Here is a 19,411-nt window from a genome sequence, read left to right as displayed (position 1 = left end):
GCAAGAGGGAAGAGATATGGGAACATATGTATATGTATAACTGATTCACTTTGTTATAAAGCAGAAACTAACACACCATTGTAAAGCAATTATACTCCAATAAAGATGTTAAAAAAAATTCCTATAAGAAATACAGTGGTCATTTACTGAGCTTTGGATATCAGGGACATCAATCATGAGATAAATGCCTCATTCAATTATAGTGAACTCACAGCTATTGTATATAAAAGACTTTCAAACACTCCTTTGATCTATAGATGAAAAAATATAGATATATTTTTAAAATTCTTTTACTGATTCAATCTGATTCCCTGGTAGTGCTTTTAACATTTAGCTTAAATTGTCTCAAATAGTAGAATCTGAGTTAACTTTTGCCTTTTTAGAACACTGTGTTAAAGTAGTTGCATTGATATCATTTTCTTTATACATTATTCCTTTAATTTGAGCACTCAGTCTGAAATAGTTGAATATATCCTATCACTTTTAACTTACAGGAAAGATAACCCACTTGATTTAATTTTTTTGAAGCTATAATATTCCTATTTATTTGCTTAGATCTTTTTCACTTTGATAAATTGCAGGGAATGCAAGATGGAGATTGAAGACAAAAAGCAAGAACTCCTTGAAATGGATCAGGCACTTAAGGAGAGAAATTGGGAGCTAAAGCAAAGAGCAGCTCAAGTTGGTTTTCTTAACTCTCTCTCTCTCTCTCTCTATATATATATATATATATTTTTAAAACTATATTTTAATGAAACTTTCTGTTAAAATACAATCACACAAGGTTTCAGAGGTCCCCTCTTTTTGGCAAAATAGACATTTTTATAGCTTTTTTAAAAATTCATTTATTTATTTTGGTGTGTTAGGTCTTGTTGCTATGAGCGGGCTTTCTCTACTCTTCATTGCTGTGTGTGCGCTTCTCATTGAGGTGGCTTCTCTTGTTGCGGAGCATGGGCTCTAGGTGTGCGGGCTTCAGTCGTGGTACATGGGCTCAGTAGTTGTGGCTCGTGGGCTTAGTTGCTGCACAGCATGTGGGATCTTCCCGGACCAGGGCTAGAACCCGTGTCCCCTGCATTGGCAGGCAGATTCTTAACCACTGTGCCACCAGGGAAGTCTCTTTATAGCTATTTCTTTTTTCTGTGCACATAAATATTTTTAAAATTAGAAATATGTCATCTCTCTTTATCTTGCTATTTTTATAGCAGGTGGATTTTGGGGAATGAAGTTTAGCTTAGTATCTGAACTTTTTGATCTCTTATAATACTGTATATCAGAAGAAAATGAGATTAAAGGAGTTACTTGCTCAGCTAGTATTTATTGGAGGAACAAAAATATTCAGAAGGCATTATTTAGCAGCATCTTTTTTTTTTTTTTTTTTTTTTTTTTGTGGTATGCGGGCCTCCCTCTGTTGTGGCCCCTCCCGTTGCGGAGCACAGGCTCCGGACGCGCAGGCCCAGCGGCCATGGCTCACGGGCCCAGCCCCTCCGCGGCATGTGGGATCCTCCCAGACCGGGGCGCGAACCCGGTTCCCCTGCATTGGCAGGCGGACGCACAACCACTGCGCCACCAGGGAAGCACAGCAGCATCTTTTTTAAAAGACTTTATTTTTTAGAGCAGTTTTAGGTTCACAGCAAAATTGAGCAGCAGGTACAGAGATTTCCTGTAAACCCCCCACCCCCACAGATGCACAGCCTTCCCCATTATCAACATTCCCTGCCAGAATGGTACATTTGTTAAAGCTGATGAACCTATTGATACATTGACACTTCATAATCACCCAAAGTCCATAGTTTACATTACAGTTTACTTTTGTGTTATACATTCTAGGAGTTTGGACAGCTATCCATCATTATGGTATCATTCAGAATATTTTCACTGCCCTAAAATTCCTCTGTGCCCCACCTATTCATCCCTCTCCCTCTTATCCCAACCCTGGCAACCGCTGATCTTTTTGCTGTCTCTGTAGTTTTGCCTTTTCCAGAATGTCATACAGTTGGAATCATATTGTATTGTAGCCTTTTCAGATTGGCTTCTTTCACTTAGTAATATGCATTTAAGTTTCCTCCGTGTCTTTTCAAAGCTTATTTCTTTTTAGCATGGAATAGTATTCCATTGCCTGGATATATTATGGTTTATTTATCCATTCACCTATTGAAGGACATCTTGTATTGCCTTTGCTCCTTTGTCAAAGATCAGTCGACTATATTTACAGGGGTTTGTTTCTGGTCTCTTCTGTTCCGTTGATTTATTCACCTATTCTTTCATCAGTACCACACTGTCTTGATTACTGTACCTTTTTAGTAAGTCTTGAAGTTGGGTAATGTCAGTTTTCCAACTTTGTTCTCTTTCAAAGTTGTGTTGGCTCTTCTGGGTTTTTTGCCTCTCCCTATAAACTTTAGAACCAGTTTGTTGATATACACAAAATAACTTGCTGGGATTTTGATTGGCATTGCCTTGAATCTATACATCGTTGGGAAGAACTGACATCTTGACAATATTAAGTCTTCCTATCCATGAACATGAACTCTCTCTCCATTTATATAATTCTTTGATTTCTTTCATTGGAGTTTTATAGTTTTCCATATATAGATCTTGAATATGTTTTGTTAGATTTATAACTATTTCATTTTGGAGAATGCTAATATAAATGATAATTTTGTTTTTAACTTCAAATTTCTCTTGTTCGTTGCTGGTACATGGGAAAGCAATTGATTTTTGTGTATTAACCTTGTATCCTGCAACCCTGCTATAATCACTTATTAGTTCCAGGAATTTTTTTGTCAAATCCTTTGGATTTTCTACCTAAATCATCATGTCATCTGCAAACAAAGACAGTTTTATGTCTTCCTTCCCAACCTGTATACCTTTTATTTCCTTTTCTTATCTTACTGCATTAACTAGGACATCCTGTACAATGTTGAAAAGAAGTGGTACGATGGAATATCTTTGCCTTGTATCTGATCTTAATGGGAAAACTTTGAGTTTCTCACTGTTAAGTGTGATGTTAGCTGTTGTTTTTTTTTAGATATTCTTTATCAAGTTGAGGCAGTTACTCTCTATTCCTAGTTTACCAAGAGTTTTTATCATGAATGGATGTTGGATTTTGTCAAGTGTTTTTTCTGCATCTATTAATATGATCATGTGATTTTCTTCTTTAGCCTATTGATGTGATCAGTTACATTAATTAATTTTCAAATGTTGAAAAAGCCTTTCATACCTAGAAAAAAATCCCACTTGTTGTGGTGTATAGTTCTTTTTATACATCGTTGGGTATGATTCAATAATATTTTATTGAGAATTTTTATATCTATGGCCATGAAAGATACCGGTCTGTAGTTTTCTTTCTTTATAATGTCTCTGTCTGGTTTTGGTATCAGGGTAATGCTGACCTCAGAGAATGAGTTAGTATTTCCTCTGCTTCTATCTACTAAGTGAGAGTGTAGAGAATTAGTATAATTTCTTCCTTAAATGTTTGGTAGAATTCAGCAATGAATCCATCTGAGTCTGGTGCTTTCTGTTTTGGAAAGTTATTAATCATTGATTGAATTTCTTTAATAGATATAGGCTTATTCAGATTGTCTCTTTCTTCTTGTGAGTTTTGGCAGATTGTGCCTTTCGAGTAACTCGTCTATTTCATCTAGTTTTATTAAATTCATGGGCAGAGAGTTGTTTGTAATATTTCTCTATTATCCTTTTAATGTCCTTGAGATTTGTAGTAATATCTCCTCTTTCGTTTCTCATATTAGTAATTTATATCCTCTCTCTTTTTTTTTTTAAGTCAGTCTGGCTGGAGACTTATTTATATTATTGATCTTTTCAAAGAACCAGCTTTTGGCTTTGTTGATTTTCTCTATTGATTTCCCAATTTTAATTTCATTGATTTCTGCTCTAATTTTTATTATTTTTTTCTTCTGCTTAGTTTGGATTTAATTTGCTCTTCTTTTTCTAGCTTAGATGATTGATTTTAGGCCTTTAGGCCTTTCTTCTTTTCTAATATATGCACTCAATGCTTTAGATGTTCCTCCAAGCAGTGCTTTTCCTGCATCCCACAACTTTCATGTTGCCTTGTTATTTAGCAGCTTTTTTTTTTCTTAAATTTTATTGAGTTTTTTGGGCTGCATTGGGTCTTCATTGCTGTGCGCGGGCTTTCTCTAGTTGTGGTGAGCGGGAGCTACTCTTGGTTGCAGTGTGCAGGCTTCTCATTGCGGTTGCTTCTCTTTGTTGTGGAGCACAGGCTCTAGGTGCATAGGCTTCAGTAGTTGCAGCACGTGGATTCAGTAGTTTTGGCATGCGGGCTCTAGAGTGCAGGCTCAGTAGTTGTGGTGCACAGGCTTAGTTGCTCTGCGGCATGTGGGATCTTCTTGGACCAGGGATAGAACCCATGTCCCCTGTATTAGCAGGCGGATTCTTAACCACTGCACCACCAGGGAAGCCCTAGCAGCTTTTATCAAGCATAAAATGAAGTTTGAATCATTTTATTTGTCATGTGAGCATAATCATATATTGGGCTCAAGGTCCAGTATTATTAAGCAATGATTATTTGTCTCATTCTTTTTAATAATTTATTTGAGATGCATTTATTCTTTAGTTATACCCACTATAAACAAATCTAAATCACATTCCAAGCACACAGTTTTCCACATTAGAATAAAATTGAATGACAGCTTAATGTTGCTTTTGTACTTAGGTTACACATTTGGATATGACTATTCGTGAGTACAGGGGAGAAATGGAACAGAAAATAATTAAATTAGAGGGTACTCTGGAGAAATCAGAATTGGAACTTAAAGAAAGCAATAAACAGGTAAATTATTAAAAATTACGTGTCTTAAATTGTTTTAAAAAAATAACTCCTTAACTGTAAGCATCTGTTATTCACATAATACAGCTTTTTAATAGAATACAAACAATAAAAGTACTGCATTATTTTACTTTATTATTTATTTATTTATTGTTTTTTCACTGCACTGCGTAGCTTGTGGGATCTTAGTTCCCCAACCAGGGATTGAACCTGGACCCTTCGCAGTTAGAACACAGAGTCCTAACCACAGGACTGTCAGGGAATTCCCAATACTGCATAATTTTAATTATCTTGTACATCCTACGTTATATTCATTTTCTTCTCAATTTTTTCCCCCAGCTTTATTGAGGTATAATTGACAAAAAATGGCATATATTTAAGATGTACAACATGATGTTTTAATGTACATATACATTATGAAATAATTACAGTAATCAAACTAATTAACATATCTGCAACCTCATATAGTTACTTTTTTTTTTATGAGAACACTTATCAAGTATACAACATAGTATTACTAGTCATTCACTGTGCCATACATTGTGTCTCCAGAATTTATTCATCCTGCCTAACTGAAACTTTGTACCCTTCCACCAACATTTCTCCTTTTCCCTGACTCCCCAGCTTCTGGTGCTTACCCTTTTAATGTTATTTTGAATGTAGTTTTTTTGTATGTCAACATGTTCACATATTTATTATAATGTGTTCATATCTGAATATGTATTAAATATCTCTCGAAGGATTTGCAAGTAATTCTGTTAACTGTAGTTGCCTCTAAGGAAGGAACATAGTGAAGAAAGGGAGTTTGTTTTCACTAATTGTATTTTTTACCTCATGCAGATAATTACCTGTAAAATTATTTTGAAGGCCATGTAATGTGTGTTGTTTTAACCTACCTTTATTTTCCTTTCTTATACAAATGTGATTGAGACTTTCATCTCTTTTAGTATATTTTAGGTATACATATAAGCATTTTATTAGGCACAAGAATTCTGATGCTTATGTCAAAGTTATGGTTGTCTTAAGAAAAACACATTTTTGGCTCTTTGTTGTAATAAACTCACTCTCTTCTAAAATAAAAAAAAGAAAAACATACTTTTAAATTTTGCTATTTTAGATATACATGTTTAAAACCTGACTTACTTGGATTGCACTTATGACTGAAGAATTATTTTTCTTTAGTTACATTAACATTGCTCTGTTTAAAATTCAGATAGAAGGTTTGAATGAAAAATTGCAAAATGCCAAAGAACAGCTTCGAGAAAAAGAGTTTATAACACTACAAAATGAACAGGAGACAAGTCAACTGAAAAAAGAAACTGAACGGACACAAGAAAAGATGAAAGAAATGGAAAGTGTAAGCAAATTATTTTCCTCCTAAGGAACAAGATTGATATAATTCTTTATGTTTTAAACTGATTGGTTTTAGTATGTGATTGGTATTTAGTATGCACAGAAACTGTGCCGTAAGTATTTTTAGGCTAATTATTTGTGCCAGATACCTATTATTTTCCTTATCTTATTAATTACTTTATTCTGATGTTCTAATTATAGATGAGGTTATCATCTTTTTTGTCTTTATATTCCTTATAGGCATTCGCATGATATCTCTCACATAGTAAATCCATGATATATGCTCACTTGGTCAATAAATATATGTATGTTTTAATTGAGAACCTACTATGTGATAGAACTGAAGATCAGATATTAATAGGATGCACTCCTTTGTCCTTAGGGACTCTATCCAGAGACTGAATTAACAGATAGTTGTATTTTATTGAGGCCAAGTACATTGAGTTGCCAGATAAAGTTTGATGACTTCATATCATCAGTTTGCATGTGTGTTGACTACTGAACTCATTCCACCCACTTGCCTTTTTTAAAAAGTGAATTTGCTTCTAAGAGCTCTCATGGATGTAACTTTTTTTGTTTTTAAATACTATACTCAACTTTAAAACTTAATATCAGTATATAGCTCTTTATTGTGTTTGATTAATTGATTATCTGTCTCTTCCAGTTGACTATAAACTCCACAAGGGTAACCACTTTGTCTCCTCTGTTCACTCCTTTATCCTCAACACCTAGAATAGCACATATCACATAGTAAGCATGAATAAATATTTGTTGGATTATATATCAATACATAAATTAAGCAGGGTCTCTGAGACCAAGTTTGGGCCCCAGTGAGAAAAAAAAAAGGTTACTGGCTCAATCATTTCATGTTCCCTAACAAGGGCTGGCTAAAAATATTTACATGAGATTTATACTGATATACAACACAGTTGGACCTTAGGCCCCCATTCTAGACATTAGGGTCCTAGTGATTTGTACTGGTTTCTTTCCTTCTTATCAGCCCTAAAGTCAAGCGTCATTATCTACCGTCTAATCTACCTCACTGAGCCAATTTAGAACTAATTTACTTTTTACTGATTTTTTTTCTCTAAGAAATAATACTTTACTAGGGATTTAATTGAGAAATGTAAAAGTTTTTCAGAGGGAGTAGTAGTCCCAATAATAAATTTCCCTTTTGCAGAGAGTAAGATCATCCTTAACCAGGCTGTGTGGATTAATGGTAGGTTTTGATTATTCACGCCAGTATATTCTCCATCTTTGACATGGATAATCAAATATTAACGTCTTTCTTCTCTTTATATTATTATATATTCTGTGATGTTGCATCATAATGTTAAAGGATTATGCAGCTTGCATATTAAAGTCATGTAAAATATACCAGTGAGTCCCATATTTATTACAGTACTTTTGTCATTTTTTTATCATTAAAAAAAGAAGAAAACATTTTCTGAATGTCAGTTTCACAGTGGATGATATTCATTATATGTTAAATTATATAGAGGTTTAGTTGGGAGGGGGTAAGTCATTTATTAAAAGAGAAATCAGAGTAAGAATAGGTTATTTGTATCATTTTATTTTGAAACCTACAAATATCTTGTGCATTTCAGGTTATGAAAGAGCAGGAACAGTACATTGCAACGCAGTACAAGGAGTCCATAGATTTGGAGCAAGAATTGAGGCTAACTCGGGAGCAGATGCAGAACTCTCATACAGAATTGGTGGAGGCTCGTCGTCAACAAGTCCAAGCACAGAGAGAAGTAGAGAGGCTGTCAAGTGAACTGGAGGAAATAAAGCAACTCTCTAAAGAGAAAGTAATCCCTATTCTAATTTTACCATACTGAAAATACTAAAATTTTTAACATTTACTTTTTTCAACTATAGAATATAGTTCTTACAAAAGTTAATTGTGTTCCACAACAATGTGAATGTATTTAATGCCACCAAATTTTACACTTAAAAATGGTTAAGGTGGTAAATTTTATGTCATGTGTATTTTACCCAAATTAAAAAAAAAAACTGTTATATTTAGCACAGCATTGTAGTGTAACTTGGAAGTCTCTCAGAACTGAGTATTAGTCAAACTAGTTTTCAATAAAATGAGTTATAAAGCACTTTCAGACTTTCAAGTGAATTTGAGCTATCACTCAAACAAAAAAATAAATCTAATAAATCTTTTTTAAAAAGATTTATTTATTATTTATTTATTTAATTTAATTTATTTTTGGCTGCATTGTGTCTTAGTTGCAGCACGCGGGATCTTCATTGAGGCATGTGGGATCTTTCATTGCGGCACACAGACTCTTCGTTGCGGCGCGTGGGCTTCTCTCTAGTGGTGGCGTGCAGGCTCCAGGGCGCATGGGCTCTGTAGTTGTGGCGCTTAGGCTCCAGGGCGCATGGGTTCTGTAGCTTGTGGCACGCGGGCTCTAGTTGAGGCACGCAAGCTCAGTAATTGTGCCACACTGGCTTAGTTGCCCCGCGGCATGTGGGCTCTTAGTTCCCTGACCAGGAATTGAACCCGTGTCCCCTGCATTGTAAGGCGGATTCTTTACCATTGGACCACCAGGGAAGTCTCTAATAAATCTTTTTTAATAAAAACTTTTTACATTTGTAGCCATTCGTATATGAAAACTGACTATCTAAATTTATAACTGTTAGAAACCTGCAGTCCAGAACCCTTGGGGAGGAAAAGGGCTTTTAAATAGCAAGAGCACTAATATAGATTGTATTTCCCTAGTATTAGATAGAAAGTTAACAACTTGGCTTAAAAATATTTAGATTGATATATGTGAGTTAATTACTTAGACTTTGAGAAAAATGTATTTATTGGTATTCTAGAAAAGTTCTTGTGATTTTTCTGCTTTCTATTGTGGTTACTAATTCAGTATGGGAATTGAGTGAAAGTGTTTTTACATTTAGCCTTGGTTAACCTAATGACATTTTGTGTGTGTGTGTGTGTGTGTGTGTGTGTGTGTGTGTGTGTGTGTGTGTGTGTGTGAAAGAATGAGTTTATCTACATTTTAATGACATAATAATGCTTCTGAGGCACTGTAAAGTCTTAAAGTATGTCCTAAAGCAGCCATTGTACTTCCATAGGAATTTTTTTTTAAACATCTTTATTGGAGTATAACTGTTTTACAATGGTGTGTTAGTTTCTGCTTTACAACAAAGTGAATCAGTTATACATGTACCTATGTTCCCATATCTCTTCCCTCTTGCGTCTCCCTCCCTGCCACCCTTCCCTATCCCACCCCTCTAGGTGGTCACAAAGCACCGAGCTGATCTCCCTGTGCTATGCGGCTGCTTCCCACTAGCTATCTATTTTTTCACTCTGTATGACAGACTCCAGGTCTATCCACCTCATTACAAATAACTCAGTTTCATTTCTTTTTATGGCTGAGTAATATTCCATTGTATATATGTGCCACATCTTCTTTATCCATTCATCTGTTGATGGACACTTAGGTTGCTTCCATGTCCTGGCTATTGTAAATAGAGCTGCAATGAACATTTTGGTACATGACTCTTTTTGAATTATGGTTTTCTCACCTAATGACGTTTTTATTCACATTTCTGGGTGGTTAGACTAATAAAAAATATACAGGGAATTTTTACTAGAATGTCGGGCACATGGGAGTCTACTAGGAAAAGGGAGGCTATCTACGTTTATCTCATTTCTGTCCTTATCAGTAGTATCTAAATGTAGTATAATTGATTTTATCTGATGAACTAAGCTCAGTTAATCAAATAAGTAAGTGAAAGTGGGGAATTATTAAAAATGACATTTTAGGCCTTCCCTGGTGGCGCAGTGGTTAAGAATCCACCTGCCAATGCAGGGGACATGGGTTTGAGCCCTGGTCCTGGAAGATCCCACATGCTGCGGAGCAACGAAGCACGTGCGTCACAACTACTGAGCCTGCTCTCTAGAGCCTGCAAGCCACAACTGCTGAAGCCATGTGCCACAACTACTGAAGCCCACGCACCTAGAGCCAGTACTCTGCAACAAGAAAAGCCACCGCAATGAGAAGCACACGCACCGCAACCAAGAGTAGCCCGTGCTTGACGCAGCTAAAGACAGCCCGCGCGCAAAAACGAAGACCCAATGCAGCCCCAACGCAGCCAAAGATAGATAAATAAATTAATTAATTTTTTAAAAAAATGACACTTTAGGGCTTCCCTGGTGGCACAGTGGTTAAGAATCTGCCTGCCAACGCAGGGGACACGGGTTCGAGCCCTGGTCTAGGAAGATCCCACATGCTGCAGAGCTACTAGGCCCATGTGCCACAACTACCGAGCCCCCATGCCTCAACTGCTGAAGCCCGCGTGCCTAGAGCCTGTGCTCCACAACAAGAGAAGCCACCACAGTAAGAAGCCCGTGCACCACAACGAAGAGTAGCCCTCACTCGCCACAACTAGAGAAAGCCCGCGCAGCAATGAAGACCCAACGCAGCCAAAAATAATAAATAAACAAAATAAATACATTAATTTTTTTAAAAATGACACTTTAAGTATTATATTTTAACCCAAAAATCTAAGTTTACATTCATGCCATAATCTTTTAATGTGGGACCAAATCTTGGTTCTTGGTGTATGGTAGGGTTACTTGATTAAAATTCCACCTAGTTTTTCTTGCATAAACCGTACTCATATTCCATCATCTATAGTTTCCAATTTTGGTTTCTTAAAATGGAAAAAGAATTAAAAGACATTTGTGAATCAGTCAGAAGATAGCATCTCTTATATTTTTTATGGGATTTCACACAATATTTTACAACTATCCTGACTGGTTCTAATTGGGTAGCAAATGTTTGTGACTCACTCATTGAATTGTCTCAAAGCATATAACTTAGTTTTCATATAAAAACATTCCTTTTACATGCATATTTCATCAATGTTCATAATATATAATAAAATTACATAATTGTAGTCACAAACACAACTAGCATAAATAGGTCTGGATAAATACACAACTGACTGTAGATAAGCAAACAGCACATCTGGTGAGCAAAAATGCATACCTATACCTAAGAGCAGACTATTATCTGCCAGAGTTCAGTGTTCTGTGGTTATTAATTTATTTTACAGAACGCATTGGTTAGTGAACTTCTATTACATTATGATAACAATATACTGATACTTTCCCATTAGTACTCTCTTAAACATCTAGATTAAAATCTAGATTAATACATTTTTTAAAGTATACATTTAATATGGTAACTGTGTATGAGTATATAGTATTATAAAAGATTAAGATACTTCTGTAAATGTGCTGAGTTGTTTAGCTATAATAACCAAATAAACAAGTAATGTAACCTTTACTTAATATGTCATTTTAAGGAAGCTCATGGAAAACATTTAGCTGAAGAATTGGGGGCTTCTCAAGTACATGAAGCTCAGTTAGAAGCAAGAATGCAAGCAGAAATCAAGAAATTGTCAGCAGAAGTAGAATCTGTCAAAGAAGCTTATCATCTAGAGGTAAATAAAAATTTAATTTGTTCTATTACCCCCACTAAAGTGTGTTGATCTATCTGAACGAAGTATAAGTCTAGCTCTTAAATGTTCATTATAGAGTAATATATGTGGTCTTCCATTTCTGGTATCCTAAACATATAACTTTCGCTTCATATCCAGTGAACTAATATTCTGTGGGGTTAAGAGCTTGAATTCTTTAGCCAGGCATCCTGGTTCTAAATCTCAGCTCATTACTTGACACTTACGTAACCTTGGGCAACTAACTTAACATCTTTAACTAAAATGGATATAATAATGCTATCTATTTCATAAAACTGTGTTGAGGATTAAATGAATTAGTGTAGTTAAAGTTCTTACACCAGAGCCTGGCACATCATTATCATTGTATCATTGGTTATAAAATAGCGCTTGCCAGAACTAACTGGAGGTATTTAATAACCAATATAAGCCGTTTCATGTGATGTAGATCTATTAATGCGTTGTAATTTTCAACATTTGCTCTGATAGTAAGTTAGAGAGGCAGTACGATACTTTTTATCTATCCATGTGTCCTGAGCCTTTATAGAAATGGGCAGTGTCACCCATTAGAATAGCATTTCTTGTCTTTTTAAAAATTATATTTGAAGATACCCAGAATTTATGTTTAAGATCTGAATAAATTACTTACGAAGTTCTAATAAAGCATTTTTCCATATGGCAATGGTTGCAAATACATTTATATTAAACTCATTTCTAGGGAGTTTGGTAACATCTTTGTGAGGGATAAGTTGGGTTTGTGGTCACCATGTCTTGTTTAAATGCATTTAGAGTCAAATCTCTTTGAAAACATTGTCTGCCAAACAAAACACATTTGCAAGTTGAATCCAGTCCTCAGGCCAAGAGATTACAACCTTTGGTCTTTAGAGACAAATGTGAATGCTGATGAGTTCAGCATAATTATTTGATATTAGCTGGTTAACTTAGTGACCATCAGTAATAATTGGTCCATCTCAAGTATTTGCCACAAACTACTCAGTATGCTTTTATTACATGGTCTGAATTTCTACTTTTATTTTTAATCATCCAATTTTTTTCTTTTAGTTTTATAAGCATCCTGAAATTATTTATAAGCAGAGAGTACATAAAATGAATTGTAAAAATTGGTTCTAGTATTGCTGTTTAATATCTGGTATTAATATTTTATATGCATCATATAAAAACACCTAATATGGACACTCGCACAGGGGCTGCAACTGGTGTCTTGGAGGCCTGTCAGGGATGAAGGCACCCAGCACAGTGCTTTTCCGGTCAGGCCCCAGACATTCTGGTCCTTTTAAGCCTCGTGGTGAAACAGCTGTTTAACCCATTCAAACAGAAAAATGAAAGCTCTACATAGGAACAGGATGTGAATGGAAGAGACCTTTCGTTATGCAAACAGTATGGCACTCTAAACAGACACTAAAAACAGCTCTCATCTTAAAGAACCCAGCACTTGTGTCACAGTAAAAGTTAGATGCTGGTGGAACAGCTTTTGATAAATGAAGCCTTCCAGCCAGACGGTGATACCTTTGGACCCATCTTGCATTCGCGATCAGATTGGATACCTCCCATCCTGAGGCTCCCCAAGACTTTTGAAAAGTTTTTCAGTGATCCTTACAGAAAGACACCCTCTCCAGAGAAATGCAGTATTTATATACGTGCATTGGATCTCTAGGAAACACCAGAGTTATCAGTGAAGAATATATTAAATGACTCAAGGGCTACTGTGAAGCATTTTTCTGTGGCTTGCCAGTAAATCTCCTAGAACCAGTTCCTGTCTCTGCAAGGTGTTCTTTTAGAGTCAGTGATAACATACAAAACCTACAAATTCATGTAGGGCACACCCTGAAGTTCTAAAAAATTAGAAACCTAAAGATGCCTTCTGTGTTGTGGGAATAACACTGATTGAGCTTTACCCAAGAGATTCCCTGGAATTTTGCCTTTGGACAGGCCTCTTTAACAGATGGTATGGGGATATTCAGCTTTGTCAGGTATGGCGGTTTTTTTATAGTTTATCTTATGAAGGCAAGGTAAAGAAGCTGCAGAGAACACCTTCAAACGACTATTCAATTTTTGATAACTATTACATTCCTGAAATGACTAGTGTTTTGCCACTTTGATCCTATAAGACTTTAACCCATGAGATTGGACACATATTTGGGCTTTAACACTGCCAGTGGCTTGAACATCTAATACAAAGTTCCAAAGATTTGGAAAAAGCTGACCAGTGCCCCCTAAACCTTTACCCTATCTGTTTACACAAGTTACAGCATGCTATTGGCTGTAGCACTATGGAAGGGTACAAAGCGCTGGTGAGATGGATTGAAGATGAATCTGCTGACACACCTCCCTCCAAAACATAGTCATGAGGATAATGTGAATTTGCCAAAACCTGTAGAAGCCTTTAAGGAATGGAAAGAGTGGATAATAAAATGCCTTGCTATTTTCCAAAAATAAGGACCTTCAAATAGGAGTAATTAAAATAAATACTTGCAGGTTAAAATATATATATATATATATAGGTTTTTTTGTTGTTGTTCTTAACAAAGATTTTTTTAAAGTGTGTGTGTTGGTTGAATATAAAAATGAGAGAATATGTCATTAAAGTAATAGGAAAGGGGATCAATAATTTTTAACTGTAATTTTTTAAATACAGGTTTCAGAGTTGTCAGAAAAGTCACTTAATTGCAAAACTCCTGATTTTTTTTCAATGAAAATGAGATTTTTTTTTAAACTTTATTATGGAAAATTTTAAACATATTCAAAAATAGAATGATATAAATCTTCCTATATATTGTTCAACTTCAGTAATTATCAACTCATGGCCAATTTGATTTAATCTATAAGTATGTCGACCATCTCTTTTATCTAAAAGGAAATACTTTTGAGAATGAAAAAGGGTGCTATTAGTAACTATACCAGGATACCAGGCATAAAACCTAGACAGCTGTAGGCAAACTGGGGAGTATGGTCACCATATCTTTAACCTCACTCACTTGCCTTTCTTCCCTCCCCCACATTCCCCCACATATTGTTTTGAAGCAAATCCCAAACATGATTGTTTCATCAGTAAACATTTCTAAAAGATAAGGGCTATTTAAATAAATTTATTTATTTATATTTTTGGCTGTGTTGGGTCTTCGTTGCGGTGTGCGGGCTTCTCATTGTGGTGGCTTCTCTTGTTGCAGAGCACAGGCTCTAAGCACGCGGGCTTCAGTAGTTGTGGCTCGCGGGCTCTAGAGCACAGGCTCAGTAGTTGTGGCGCACAGGCTTAGTTGCTCTGAGGCATGTGGGATCTTCCCGGACCAGGGCTTGAACCCTTGTCCCTGCATTGGCAGGTGGATTCTTAACCACTGTGCCATCAGGGAAGTCAGATGAGGGCTATTTTAATAAAACGTAACCACAATGCTATTATCACACCTAAAAATTGACTGTAATTCCTTAATATCATCAAACATCCAATCATTGTTCAGATTTCCTGTTATCACAAAAATGTCTTTATAGCTGATTTGTTCAAATCAGGATCCAAAAGAAGTCCATGGTATTTAGTTAACTGTTCTTAAGTAAATTTAGAACTATGGGTTCCTTCTCCCCTTTTTCCCTCTAGTATGTTATTTGTTGAGAAATCATGTTTGTAACTACAAACAGAATTTACTTTCATTTAAGTGAAATGGAAAGTATTAGAATGTTGTTGAAACCAACTTCACCCTGTTTTCTTTCTTCCTTTCCTTTTCAATTTTGGGGCTATGTAGATGATTTCACATCAGGAGAAGCATGCAAAGTGGATGATTACTGCTGATTCTCAAAAGACTTCTGTTCAGCAACTAAATGAACAGTTAGAGAAAGCAAAACTAGAATTAGAAGAAGCTCAGGACACTGTAAGCAATTTGCATCAGCAAGTCCAAGACAGGAATGAAGTAATTGAAGCTACAAATGAAGCATTACTTATTAAAGTAAGTAAACATATAAAAGTACATAAAGCAGGACTATAATGAAGTAAATTTATGACTTATTTTCCCATCCTTGTAGTTTGTAGAGGACTAAATAACCAAAAATTGACCTGTTTGAATAAAATGCACTTTATTTAGAAGACAGTGAATTTGGACATAATTAATTTGATATGTATCATATTACCACAGGAGAAATAATTTACGTTCAATCATGAACTTTTTTTAAATTTTTTTTTTTGTGTGTGAGAACCTTCAAGTTCTACTGTTTCAGCAAATATCAATTATACAACTAGTGTTACCAACTATAGTCATCATGTTATACATTAGATCCCTCAGACTTTAGTCATCTTATACCTGAAAGGTTGTACCCTTTTAGCAACCTCTCCTATTTCCCCCACCACCCAGCCTCTGGCAACCACTTTCCTGCTCACTGTTTCTGAGTTTGACTTTTTTTTTTTTTAAGATTCCACACATAAGTGATATCTTCAGTATTTGCCTTTTTCTGTTTTATTTCACTTAGCATAATGCCCTCAAGGTCCATTCATGTTGTTCCAAAGGGCACATTGTATATTCCATTGTTTGTATATTTACCATCTTTTTTTTTAACATCTTTGTTAGAGTATAATTGCTTTACAATGGTGTGTTAGTTTCTGCTTTATAACAAAATGAATCAGTTATACATATACATATGTCCCCATATCTCTTTCCTCTTGTGTCTCCCTCCCTCCCACCCTCCCTATCCCACCCCTCTAGGTGGTCACAAAGCACCAAGCTGATCTCCCTGTGCTATGTGGCTGCTTCCCACTAGCTATCTATTTTACATTTGGTAGTACCACATCTTCTTTATCCATTCATCCGTTGATGGGCACTTAGGTTTTTTTCCTTATCTGAGCTATTGTGAATAATGCTGCAATGAACATAGGAATACAGATATCTCTGATAACCTGTTTTCATTCCCTTTGAATATATACCCAGAAGTGGTATTGCTGGATCAAGTGATAGTTCTATTTTTAATTTTTGGAGGAACCTCCATGCTGTTTTCCTTAATGACTGTACCAGTTTACATGTCCACCAACAGTGCACAAGGGCTCCCTTTTTTCCACACCCTTGCCAACACTCATCTCTTGCATTTTTTTTTTTTTTTTTTTTTTTGCGGTACGCGGGCCTCTCACTATTGTGGCCTCTTCCGTTGCGGAGCACAGGCTCCGGACGCGCAGGCTTAGCGGCCATGGCTCACGGGCCCAGCCGCTCCGCGGCATGTGGGATCTTCCCGGACCAGGGCACGAACCCACATCCCCTGCATCTGCAGGCAGACCCTCAACCACTGTGCCACCAGGGAAGCCCTCTCGTTTGATTTTGATTTGCATTTCCCAGATGATTAGTGATATTGAGTACCTTTTCATGTACCTATTGGTTCTTTGTATATCTTCTTTGAAAAAAATGTATATTCAGTTCCTCTGCCCATTTTTAAATTAGATTGTTTCTTTGCTTTTGAGTTGTATGAGTTTTTTATGTATTTTGGATATTAACTCCTTATCAGTAAATGATTTGCAAATATTTTTTCCCATTCTGTAGGTTGCCTTTTCATTTTATTGGTTTCCATTGCTGTGTAGAAGCTTTTTAGTTTATATAGTCCCTCTTTTTTATTTTTGCTTTTGTTGCTTTTGCTTTTAGTGTCAAATCCAAAAAATCATCACCACACCTGATATCAAGGTACTTACTCTGTGTTTTTTCTTATAAGAGTTTTATGGTTTCGGGTCATAAATTTAAGTTTTTAATCCAGTTTGAGTTGATTTTTGTGTATAGTGTAGGATTGGGGTCCAGTTTCATTCTTTTGCATCTGGCTCTCCAGTTTTGCCAGCACCATTCATTGAAGATACTATTCTTTCCATTGTATTGTATATTCTTAGTTCCTTTGTCATAAATTAATTGGCTATACATGCATGGGTTTATTTCTGGGCCATCTATTCTGTTCCATTGATCTATGTGTCCATTTCTATGCTAATATGTACTATACTATACCTTTGTAACATGGTTTGCAATCAGGAAGTGGGATGCTTCCAGCTTTGTTCTTCTTCAAGATTGCTTTGGCTACTTGGGGTCTTTTGTGGTTCCATACAAATTTTAGGATACCTTGTTCTATTTCTGTGAAAAATGCCATTGGAATTTTGATGGGGGTTGAATTGAATCTGTAGCTCACTTAGGATAGTAAGGACATTTTCACAATATTAATTATTCCAGTTCATGGGCACAGAATATCTTTCCATTTATTTGTATCTTCTTCAGTTTCTTTCATCAGTGTCTTACAGTTTTCAGTGTACAGGTCTTTCACCTCCTTGGATAAATGTATTTCTAGGCATTTTATTCTTTTTTGATGAAATTATAAATGGGATTATTTTACTAATTTCTCTTTCTGATAATTCATTATTAATATATAGAAGTACAACAGATTTTTATATACTGATTTGTATCCTGCTGTTTACTGAATTCATTTACTAGTTCTAACAGTTTTTTGATGGCGTCTTTAGGGTTTTCTATATATAATATCATGTCATTTATAAACAGTTACAGTTTTACTTCTTCCTTTCCAATTTGGATTCCTTTTATTCCTTTTTTTCCCCCCTAATTTCTCTGGCTAGGACTCCCAATTCTGTTTTGAATAGAAGTGGTGAGAGTGGGCATCCTTGTCTTGTTCCTGATCTTAAAGGAAATGCTTTCAGTTTTTCACTGTTGAATAATATTTTAACTGTGGGTTTGTCATATATGACCTTTATTATGTTGGAGTACATTCCCCCTATAACCACGTGTTGTGCATTTTCATCATGAATGGATATTGAACTTTGTCAGGTACTTTTTCTGCATCTTTTGCGATGATCATATGACTTTTATCCTTCATTTTGTTAATGTGGTATCTCATTGATTTGCAGATGTTGAACCATCCTTATGTCCCTGGACCTAATCCCACTTGATCATGGTATATGATTCTTTTAATGTATTGTTGAATTCATTTTGCTAGTATTTTTTTTAATATTTATTTATTTTAAAATACTTTTTTTTTATTAAGTGATATTGGAGTATAGTTGCTTTACAATGTTGTGTTAGTTTCTGCTGTACAGCAAAGTGAATCAGTTATACATATACATACATCCACTCTTTTTTAGATTCCCTTCCCATCTAGGTCACCACAGAGCACTGAGTAGAGCTCCCTGTGCTAGACTGTAGGTTCTCATTTGTTATCTCTTTTATTTATAGTAGTGTATATATGTCAATCCCAATCTTCCAGTTCATCCCATCTGCCTACCTTCCCCCCTTGGTAACCATAAGTTTGTTTTCTATATCTGTGACTCTATTTCTGCTTTGCAAATAAGTTCATCTGTACCATTTTTCTAGATTCCACGTATAAGTGATATTATATGATATTTGTCTTTCTCTTTCTGACTTACTTCACTCTGTATGACAGTCTCTAGATCCATCCATATCGCTGTAAATGGCATTATTTCGTTCCTCTTTGTGGCTGAGTAATATTCCATTGTATACAAGTACCACATCTTTTTTATGCATTCCTCTGTTGATGGACATTTAGGTTGCTTCCATGTCCTGGCTGATGTAAATAGTGCTGCAATGAACATCAGGGTGGATGCATCCTTTCAAATTATGGTTTCCTCCAGCTATATGCCCAGGAGTGGGATTGCTGAATTGTATGGTAGCTCTATTTTTAGTTTTCTAAGAAACCTCCATCGTGGCTGTACCAATTTATAGTCCCACCAACAGTGTAAGAGGGTTCCCTTTTCTCCACACCGTCTCCAGCATTTATTGTTTG

At 35.7% G+C, this 19,411-nt stretch overlaps 1 protein-coding gene and 1 pseudogene across 11 annotated transcripts in view; both read left to right on the top strand.

Annotated features, from left to right (window-relative positions):
* The window catches only part of CCDC18 (coiled-coil domain containing 18), a 187,763-nt gene that overhangs the window by 84,591 nt on the left and 83,761 nt on the right, over positions 1 to 19,411 (top strand). For 6 of the 11 annotated variants that reach the window (XM_055084457.1, XM_055084456.1, XM_024119641.3 and 3 more), the window contains exons 22-28: positions 582 to 681; positions 4,688 to 4,804; positions 6,015 to 6,158; positions 7,762 to 7,965; positions 11,489 to 11,626; positions 15,394 to 15,594; positions 17,266 to 17,304. In XM_055084457.1, coding sequence (XP_054940432.1) covers positions 582 to 681; positions 4,688 to 4,804; positions 6,015 to 6,158; positions 7,762 to 7,965; positions 11,489 to 11,626; positions 15,394 to 15,594; positions 17,266 to 17,304 — 943 coding nt within the window. The remainder of the gene's footprint in view (positions 1 to 581; positions 682 to 4,687; positions 4,805 to 6,014; positions 6,159 to 7,761; positions 7,966 to 11,488; positions 11,627 to 15,393; positions 15,595 to 17,265; positions 17,305 to 19,411) is intronic. The other 5 variants (XM_055084454.1, XM_055084453.1, XM_055084452.1 and 2 more) reach the window with 1 other exon arrangement.
* On the top strand, positions 13,031 to 14,098 carry LOC102983222 (archaemetzincin-2-like; annotated as a pseudogene).

Source organism: Physeter macrocephalus, chromosome 4, assembly GCF_002837175.3.
Source record: "Physeter macrocephalus isolate SW-GA chromosome 4, ASM283717v5, whole genome shotgun sequence".
Classification (NCBI taxonomy): domain Eukaryota; kingdom Metazoa; phylum Chordata; class Mammalia; order Artiodactyla; family Physeteridae; genus Physeter; species Physeter macrocephalus.
Note: the sequence above shows the minus strand (reverse complement) of the source record. Positions and strands in the feature narration are given on the sequence as shown.